This window comes from Haplochromis burtoni, unplaced genomic scaffold (assembly GCF_018398535.1).
Source record: "Haplochromis burtoni strain Fernald_Lab_line unplaced genomic scaffold, NCSU_Asbu1 Contig_68, whole genome shotgun sequence".
Lineage (NCBI taxonomy): Eukaryota > Metazoa > Chordata > Actinopteri > Cichliformes > Cichlidae > Haplochromis > Haplochromis burtoni.
In genome coordinates, this window is record NW_024582429.1 from 367,679 (window position 1) to 376,989 (window position 9,311).

A 9,311-nucleotide genomic window follows, 5' to 3' on the forward strand; every position below is an offset into this window, starting at 1 on the left:
AAAAGACAGTTTGTGTAAGATTAAAGAGGCAAATGTTGGGCTGCTGTGTCCTTATAATTTGGTTTAAAATGACATTTTTACATTAAAAACCCCAACAAAGCATTGGGGTTTAAAAAATTCTTATCCATTTGTTACTTTTCTAACTCTGACCTTGTCCTTTTGTTGGAAGGATCTTAATATGGAAAAGTTCAACAAGCAAGTCATCGAAAGATCAAAATGAACCAATGAAAATGCAAAAGAAATGTTTCATTTTTAGCTCATGTGATGATCACAGCTGTGACTAAAGGTTTAGTTACCATTTCTTTCACTGGAACATCCAAACAGTCCAACTGATGTTCAACGTTCGGATTTCTCAGACCATCTAAAGGAGATGGGGGTCTACGCGCCTGGATGCAGCTTCTGCAGGCATACTAACAGTGTCTTCTGATTAAATGCTGAAAATTTCCATTTTCTCATATTCAAATGACCTCAAACAGCACAGCTGCACATGCAAAAATAACGCCATCGCTATGCCACTACCGCCGCCACCGTCTCCAACAGCCAGGCTTTTTGAGCAGGTGAGACCAGCAGCCCGATGATGATGATGTGACGAAGCAGAGGTGTAAGAAACTCCCAAATATAGAAGCCATCTCTGTGACACGAAGGCTATTTCTATCCAAATGAGTCAAACGGAGCTTCAGATATAAACTGTTGAACATAAGCGATGCAGCAGCTTGCGGCCCACATGTCCTCTACCACCGAGGAACAACAACTCTGAGACGATCAGTGCAGCTCTATAAAAATCAAAGCCTTACCTGATTTAAGTTTGGCCCGGCTCACCTTCAGGGTCACCTTCTCAGGCCTTACTGGACATTTTTAGATCATTCCCTGGAAGTCCTGTTCAGAAAGCTTTCAATGGTAAACATCAACACATTTGGTTGAAACTGAAGAAGCTGACATGGCTTTCATGTGGAGGATCATCTCTGGTAACGGGAGCTCCATCTTCAGCTACAATTGAGTTGGTTTGAGCAGCTTTGAAGCCAGATTTGAGTCCGTTTGAGTTTATCTTCTTCCCGAAAATGAAAATCAAGCCCATCGCAAGTTAACTAGTGATGACAACGGGGCTTCTGAGACATCTAAAATAGCAGCCATGCTAAGAAACCACAAACAGAGGCCACCAGATTTGACCCAGCCTTACGATTTGGTTATCTGGCGTCACTTTAACATCTGGAGTCAGGCTAAGCAGTCATAGAAAGGTGGTTATTATCTTGACAAGCAGAGTGTGTTCACATGAAAGCAACCGCGCCAGCAGCATCTGACCAATCAGACACATGGACAGGTAGCAGCAGAGCCACTGATCAGCACTTCAGACTGTTTGTAAAAACTAGTCCTGCCTTCACACTAACGCCCACAAAGGAAAAGAAAGATGTTACAATAAAGAAGTTAACATTACTGAAATTAAACTCGCGTCTTACTTATTGGTTACAAATACTTTGAAGACTTGGAGTGAAATAATCTCCTACGATCGTCTTCTATTGAAGAGAGTTTGTTTCTGATCGTTAAACTTCAGATACCAGCAGCAGGATGTTTTCAGTTGTTTATCAGCAGAAAGACTTAAAGTCTGAGAATAAAACTCTTCAGATGTTTTTTTGCCGAACTCACTACCTGCCCTGCAGCATCAACCATTTTGCTCCTGTGTGGGAGCAGGAATGAAATTTCGGCATGAACAACATTAATAAACTTGGCGAAGCTCAAAATCATTCGTGCATTTCCAGTTCAAAACACAGACGAGGCTTCAGTTTAACAGACTTTTATTATATAACTTTAACGATTTAGTAATTAATTAAGAGGAAGTGCAGGCATGAAACCAAACGGACCGTTTCCTTAAAAGCTTTTTAAACATTTCAGTCCGGTAACGACAAACACAGACGGACAGTCAAAGCTGCACTAGGCCACTCCAGCACTGCTAAAGGGTCAATTCACCCAAATCACAACTGATCATTATTATTATTAATTTTAATATTATTGATAATGATAGTGATATTATTATCATTATTGAGGACAATGCATAGACCCTGGCAAAAGTTAAATCACATTTTTGATTTTTTTTTTACCCATTCACTGAACTTTTTAATCACCAAAACCTCCTCAGGCTGCCTGTTTTGGAAATTCTGACGTTTTCTCTTAGATTTTAAAATTTTGTTTTATATTTTAAAACTGTTTATTTTCATAGCTGCTTAACATAGCTTCCATTGTATTGCAAAGGCTGAATACAACAGCTGAAATAAACTGTAATTGCCCTTTAGCTTTCCAAATTCATCATTATACAAACAACTGAACTGGTTTTTGTCTGGGCTCAGCATCGGTGGTATAGAGTTAGTTACTAGTAATACAAACATTTCCAAATATTTTTCCTGGAATTAAAAAAATTCTTGTGCTCACCAGAGACGTTTTGGCCAAAATTAAAATCACCAGGACTGACAAAACTATTCAAACCAATTTTTAAAGGTGAAGTTTCTCACACTTAAGACACAAAACACTTTCGTTTATCACCTAGCCTTAAATAACAGGAAATTGATAGAAGTCAGCACTGACTAACTGCTGTTTACTGGGCTACAGAGCCCGACTGACTTTTGCCAGCAGGTGGCGCTAATTAATTGACAGTTGAAAAAAAATAGACCTTAAAAAAAGACTATTGAAAGTTGATGATAATTAAGGGGCTGGCAAGAAAGCAATGTTCACGCTTAAGTCAGAAAAAAATACAAACTTTAGGAATTTAAGTGTAAATTTCTTCCCAAATATACAATAAAATGAGATATGATGTCATTCTTAGATTACAGGGAATTGCAAGTTTCTGCCTTGTAAAATTCACATAAATCATAAATCTTCCATCTGCATTTCTGATTAAACTAATTTTTGGGGTGTAAATTTACTTTATTTACTTTACTACCATAAATATTGTAGATTTTTAAAATACATTTATTAATTGGGTGTTTTCTCACTTGCAAGGGTTTTTGCCTTTTGTAAAACTCCTAGCATTAAAAGTAAAATCACCCACCTCAGCTATGCATTTAATCCACCCCCTTCAGTGGTAATAATATCCTATCATGTATCCCAGAAGCTTTACATTTATATCTTAGTTCAGCATTTTCCCATCACCCAAATTTCAAACCTCTAAATAAACAGGTGATTTGACTGAACCGACCCTTTAACTTTCCTTTATTTTTATTATTAAAAAAAAATCCTTCTATGTGAGATAAACACTGATGAACATCTTTTTAATGGGTTGAATCTTTTCCTCTATTTGGAGAAAAACAAACTCCTGACACCGCTGAATGAAATGTGCTTGACTCTGGTGAATGTGCAGCTTGTTATCTCCATCAGCGAGGACAGGACGCCCTCGTTTCTAACTGTGAATCTTAGCTTAGTGCAGCTTTATTTAAATTTAAATAATTTAAGTAGAAAAGGGAAGAACAGACGGACATAAATAACAGCTGAGTAATAACTAGTAAAATTAGACTATAAAGTGCATCATAGCAAACAGCCGTGCATGCAACTGGAGGAAAATAAATTATGTTATGACTGAACAGGAATAGAAAAGTAGTACAAAAACAGTAGAAAAAAGTGGCCTCATATAAAGATATTATACTCTATACCGTACATCAATAAAGCTTATTTAAACTCTAACGTAATGTTCAAATTATAAACTATCTTTGTGGCTAGTCCAAGTGTGGATCTCCAAGAGGAGGAATAAATAAACACAAACCATCTCAGCTCAGTCCAGTTGGGGTAAGTGCCTGTTAAAGACCTACAGAAACAGAACCAAAGACACTTCTTACTGAAAATAAACCCAAAGTGGCCGCCTGCTTCCATCTGTCTGCCGTGATGGGTGAAACCTTACCAGAAGGTTTGTTCTTCTGCTCGAGCACACACGTACTTTAATTAGTGTTTGCAAAACAAGGGGGAAAAGAAAGATTAACAGCTGAGGTGAAGTCAGGCAGCTCCCGTCGCACCCTGAGGAGATCTGAGGACACAAACACAGGAGGACGACGTCAGGCAAGGACACGATTTTTTTATTTTTAACGCTTTGAATTCACCTTATTTGGATACGTGACACAACTTTTGGTCCTAAATAAGCTCTTCAAAGTCCCCAGATTCCATTTATCAATTTAAAATGCATTAATAAACAGTGTTAGCACTGCTGCACATCCAGCCTACACACACACAAAAAAAGGACTCTTAAACCCAAGTTTCATGTCCTGGTTTAAAAGAAAAGTAAAGGTCGACAGTACAAACCTCCAGTGCCCTCATGTGTCCTCTGTGTCACCTCTTCTGCTGTCTGGTCGCACTTATGAACAGTTTGTTCTGTTGGAGACAAACGAACATCAGCCGCAAATAAAATGCCAAAATCAGGACGTTCACAAAAACAGCTCAGAAAAACAAAAAGAAGAGCAAACGTTTAACTCGTGCTGAGCTTTTAGACAGCATCAGCTACGAGGCTAATGCTAATGGGGTCAAAAGCTGCAGTTCCTCTAACGTCCACTTGAGGCTTCAACAGCGAGCCAGTCCCCAACGTGCAGCTTTACAGCAGAAATAAACACATTCAGCCTGCTACAGGGTCCAGTTTTGACCTCTGGTTTCATCCTACAGCAGGTGGACTGCTTTCTAACTCAGCTGAGGCTTAAATTCCAGATGTGGCTGCTGCGACTGACACACTTACTCAGACTCAAACTCCAGCGCCTCGGACTGCAGCTGGCATCGGCAGTGCTTGTTCTGCTCTGTAGATCTTCTGCAGGCTCGAGGGCCTCGTGAAGCAGGTGGAGCAGAACAAAGACTACTGCCGCCAGCTGCAGTTACAAGACGATGGAGTTTGGGAAGAAATCCACTGGAGAGACAGCCGTTTAAATGAATCAAAGTAAGACCTCCTTATAACCATTTAATAAGGCATTTAAGGAAAAGACACTGGACATGCACTTTTGATTTTAACTCTTCTGTTAAATAATTTAAAAAAAAAACAGACTAAAATGTTTTAATATCCAGTTAAATTTCAAACTGCTTCTTTGGCCTCGCTGTGTGTAGCATGTGGAAACGTCCCTCTACTTTCACACACGCCTTTAAACATCTGCAAAAAGCAGCAACAGTGACCCCTGCAGGCCAAGCAGCTCCTCACACTCCACCTCATTGCTATGTTTTTACCTTGTGCTCTGGACATCTCATTGAGAAGTTATCCTCATTGAGGACACAGCCTGGAAAAACAAAAGCAGGACATGAAATAACCAAAGGAAAGTCAGTACTGAGCATCACCGAAGTGCTGAACTCGTACCCGACTGGATGGCACATCTGTAGTGATAATTCCTGGGGCAGCCCTTCTGGAAACAGCCCATTATTGCGCCTGTTTGCTGGCAGGTGGAACAAATCTAAAAAAAAAAGAAAAAAGAAAAAAAAAGAAAAAATATATTCATATATTTATTCTGGCTCTCTGATAGAGTAGCTCTGCATGATTAAACAGTTCAGAATAATCCATATTTATGGCTGGCTCTCAGAAAAGACATCTCCTCCTCACTTTAAGCCAGCTTTCTTCTGATTGGCTGTGTGTCGGAGATGACCCCATGAGGGATATCCACTGTTTATGACATCACACAGAGCCATGAGAAGAAAAGAAAAAAAAAAGTCTGTACCTCAGTGTTTGGGCTTTGAGGAGCAACTTGCTCATACACTGACCTCATAATGTGAAACTGTGAATGTTCATAAGAAACACGACCATCTTTGGGACTTTCAATAGATTAAAAAAAGAAAATCGTGTGATAAGGATCATATGTTCTCAGAACTCACCGTTTCCTGCGCGAGCCGCGCTCCTTCCTCCAACCCGTACAGCTTTCCTCGGATAAGGAAGACGCCGGCAGACCAGATGCCGCAGTCCTCGTGGATCCAGCACTCATCCAGGTGAAGAGGCACCTTTGGGGAGGCGTTGCCATCAGCAGCTCTGCTGTCGTCTGAGGGATTTACCCCTCGGCTTTTAGAGAGTCCGTTTAGCTCCTCCTTCTGGGCGTCCACGCTGGGATAGTAGGGGCCGTGAAGGTCCCCGAGGCTCATGACGTTGGCGGTGTGGCCGCACAGACAGCAGAACAGCGATGACTCGCACCGGCTGTCTGAGCTGAGTCGACCTGGCTGAAAACAGGAAGTGTTGGGAACAAACCCGGACAGAGACTTACAAGCAGCCCGCCGCCCTCCTTCGCTGCTCCGAACAGTTGCCTCCTCCTCCCGGTAGTTGACCACAGTGCACGCTCGCCGCTCCAGGTGAACAAACGGGCAGAAACCGCCCGATTTCTTCTCCTTTTTGTCCTCTTTAGTTTTCACATATTTGAGCTTGATCTCAGGCTCTGTCGGAGAAAACAGAGACGAAGGCCCAGTCTGACGGCGGCGTTTCCTCCGCCACCTTGCGACAGTTTTTTTGTTCGCCACCGCACTCCTACAGGCTGAAGCATTCTGGTGCGGTGGCGGCGATGGTGGCGGGATCCTACGCTTCTGTTTTGTTCTTCTTAACGTTTTTGTTTTAGGAACTGCAAGCGGCTTCTTTCGTTTGTGATTAACGGTTTTTGCATTTGAAGCTTCGCGCTGATGCTGCGTCTCAATCTGCGGGGACTTCCTGCCCGTCCCAACATCTGCATCAGACTCCTCTGAATGGCTTCTTGCTCTTTGTGGCGACTTCACCGGCAACTCGTCTGAGCTAGACACCCTCAAGACGTAGTCCATCACTTCATCGGAGTCGCAGCTCTCGTTGTATATACCCACAGCGTCGTGTTTGACTCGCCTGCTCAAGCTATGGCGAGATACGTTACAGGTGAGCGGCGGGATTTCTGAGGCCGGCCTTCGTATCCTAGCGCTGCGGCGGACTTCGCTGCGGCGGACTTCGCTTTGCGGCGCTTTTTCGCTCTCACTCTGAGGAGGAGGAGTCTTCTGGTAGCATTTGTTTTTCTTCTTCTGATCAGTGACAGAAACTTCGATGATGTCGCTGTCATCGCTGGAGATGTCGACCGCAGATTCAGCTGTGTTGGCATAAACGGCACCGAGGTCGGATAGGAGGACGACGGGCCGGGTGTGATGTACAGGAATGTCCACCGAGCTGTCCGAGGAATCTTCCGAGTACGAGCTGTCAGGGCTGGGTGAACTCAGAGGCTGAGGTAGGTGGTAGCACGCTCGCTCTTCGTCGAGTGAGGACGCGGCGGGGGACAGGGGCTCCACCATGTGTGTCACGCCGTCCTGCATGAAAGAGCCGCACAGGAGCGGCTCCTTCGCAGAGGACACGAGGAAGATGACATCAGAGCCGCTGTCACTCTCCTCTCCGCCGCTGCTTTCAGGAACGGGGCCACCGCTCTGCTCGGGCCCATAGAAACCCCGATGCCACAGGCTGCCATGGACTCCGTCGTGGTACAGATCCAGCCCTGGACCAAGCGTCGAGTTCATGTAGCCCCCCAAAGACTCTGGGCCGTCCTCCATGTCCCTGCAGCGCACAGGCGCTCCTGGCTGCGTGGAGAGCGAGCCGTAGGAGGAGGAGGAGGCTCTGGATCTGTACGAGGAGGCGAGATCTGTGCTCACTGGGCGTCTGTGGTACCACTCGGGCTTCTTGGCCAGGTCCATGGCTTCAGCGTGGCTGCGGGTCAGTGGGTTGTAGCTCTTTGACAGGTCCATCGCCATGAGAGGAGGATCCTGGGAGGACACATCCATCACTGCAACACACAGACGAGCAAAACCCTGTGATCCAGTTAGCACAGCTTCCCAGTGATTAAAAAAAAACACCCCAAAAACACACAGACTGAAAACTGAAAACCGTCACTGGAAAACCAGAGCAACTGAAACTTTAAGAGCTGTTTTGTTAGTGGGTAACAAATAAGTTAACATTTAAAGCCACGTGTGCAACTTCAAGAATATTTATGGAACAGACAAAAACAATCAGTTCAGTGTTGGTAAACAATGGATGGTCATATGACCTGTTTGTTATTAATATGAGTTTACAGGTAAATGGTATAATAAAAAAAATGTATTAGAAAATAAGCATACAAACGCAGATCTGCATAGACCTTTATAGCATGAACACATTACGATAAATCAATGAAAATTTTTTATTTTTATTTTATTTCTGCAGTCAGTCTCCAGGATTATCAGTAACAGTGATGGGTCCACAGTGACACTGTAATCCATCATTCAATTACACTATCCTTCTTTTTGCCTTTGTACAGCTATGACTGATTACAGACTGACCTTGATGCATTTCTGTTTTGTATTTTTGAATCATTTCCCCCCAAAAGCCACGCAATCAATAAAGTTAGACACGAAGTATCATTTCTTTTTTTAAATTTGCATTTTGTCCTTTTTCTTTTTACCCGTGATAATCGTGACATGAAAACCAGCTCCTATCCAAGAAATATAAGACGATAAGAAGGATTTAGTTTGACAGTATCGTCCTTTCTAATCAAATTTCGATGTAGATGTAGCTTACTATTATTTTATTTATTTAGCCGGACAAGCTTCCCCGGAGCAGCTATAATCTACTTTTAAATAATACACAGGAAATAAATGTAAATATCACAATAATTTATATCTGATGACTAAGGATATGGCTTTAGTGACTGATGGATGAGAAAAAAAACCCAACTAATTAATCGATAAGTTATGTCAGCTTTTCCTCTAACAGGTAGGCCCGTTCACTCAGATGCCTCCTAAAACCTGCCTGTTACAGATGTTTTGCTGTTGTCAAACAGCTGGGGATCTTACCCCTGAGGTGTGGGCGGTTGGGGCGGACCTCCCCGATCCTGACACTGCGGACTTTAGGGTGACACCTTCCCCGGAGCAGCGCGAGTAGCGCGGTTAGCTAACGCAGCTCTCCAGGCCCATGGCCCGGACTGGATGTAAACAGCAGCGACGCCAGCCCCAGCTCATGCTAGCCGGACAGCAAGCCGACGTCGGCCCGCTACGCTGCTCCGAAACGCAGCCGATACTTGACGCGACGATGACCCGTGAACATTTCCGCGGAGGTGAAATCCACCAGGTAAACCCCGACCTGCTGCTACCATCGGTATTTTAAAGTTGTCATCATGGACGTCTCTTCCCTCCTTAGTCAAGCCACCGCGAAATAAAGCGGAAGAGAAGGTGGCGTCTTCAAAATAAGAGCTTCAGGAAACCGTCAACATCTATTTGTATTTCAACTTCGTGTCACCTTTGCAGTCACACCGAGCTCAGCACTTCTGTTTTGTTTGATTGAAAACTTTGTTTGTAATCGTGACTTCACCAAAATATCTGTCACTCATGTTTTTTTGATCATTTTCTTTTTAGTA

At 43.4% G+C, this 9,311-nt stretch overlaps 1 protein-coding gene across 2 annotated transcripts; it reads right to left on the reverse strand.

Moving 5' to 3' along the window:
* Positions 1 to 1,773: 1,773 nt before the first annotated feature.
* Positions 1,774 to 9,126, reverse strand: LOC102293067. 2 transcript variants are annotated; one of them, XR_315943.3, is made up of 7 exons: positions 8,752 to 9,126; positions 5,812 to 7,706; positions 5,303 to 5,396; positions 5,176 to 5,225; positions 4,276 to 4,344; positions 3,881 to 4,003; positions 1,774 to 3,787 (listed from the first exon to the last, which is right to left on the reverse strand). XR_315943.3 is itself a non-coding variant. In XM_005924196.3 (6 exons), the coding sequence occupies exons 2-5, from the start codon at positions 7,702 to 7,704 to the stop codon at positions 4,303 to 4,305; spliced, it is 2,079 nt and encodes a 692-aa protein (XP_005924258.1). In that variant the 5' UTR covers positions 7,705 to 7,706; positions 8,752 to 9,126; the 3' UTR covers positions 1,774 to 4,003; positions 4,276 to 4,302. The 2 variants fall into 2 exon arrangements, 1 of the variants encoding a protein (XP_005924258.1); XM_005924196.3 differs by having other exon boundaries at positions 1,774 to 4,003.
* Positions 9,127 to 9,311: the final 185 nt, after the last annotated feature.

Coding starts and splice junctions, on each gene's coding strand:
- LOC102293067 (XM_005924196.3), bottom strand. CDS start 7,704: ATGGATGTGTCCTCCCAGGATCCTCCTCTCATGGCGATGGACCTGTCA. Junction 5,397..5,811: donor CGCGGCTCGCGCAGGAAACG/GTGAGTTCTGAG, acceptor TTTTTTTTTTAG/ATTTGTTCCACCTGCCAGCA. Junction 5,226..5,302: donor CAGATGTGCCATCCAGTCGG/GTACGAGTTCAG, acceptor TTGTTTTTCCAG/GCTGTGTCCTCAATGAGGAT.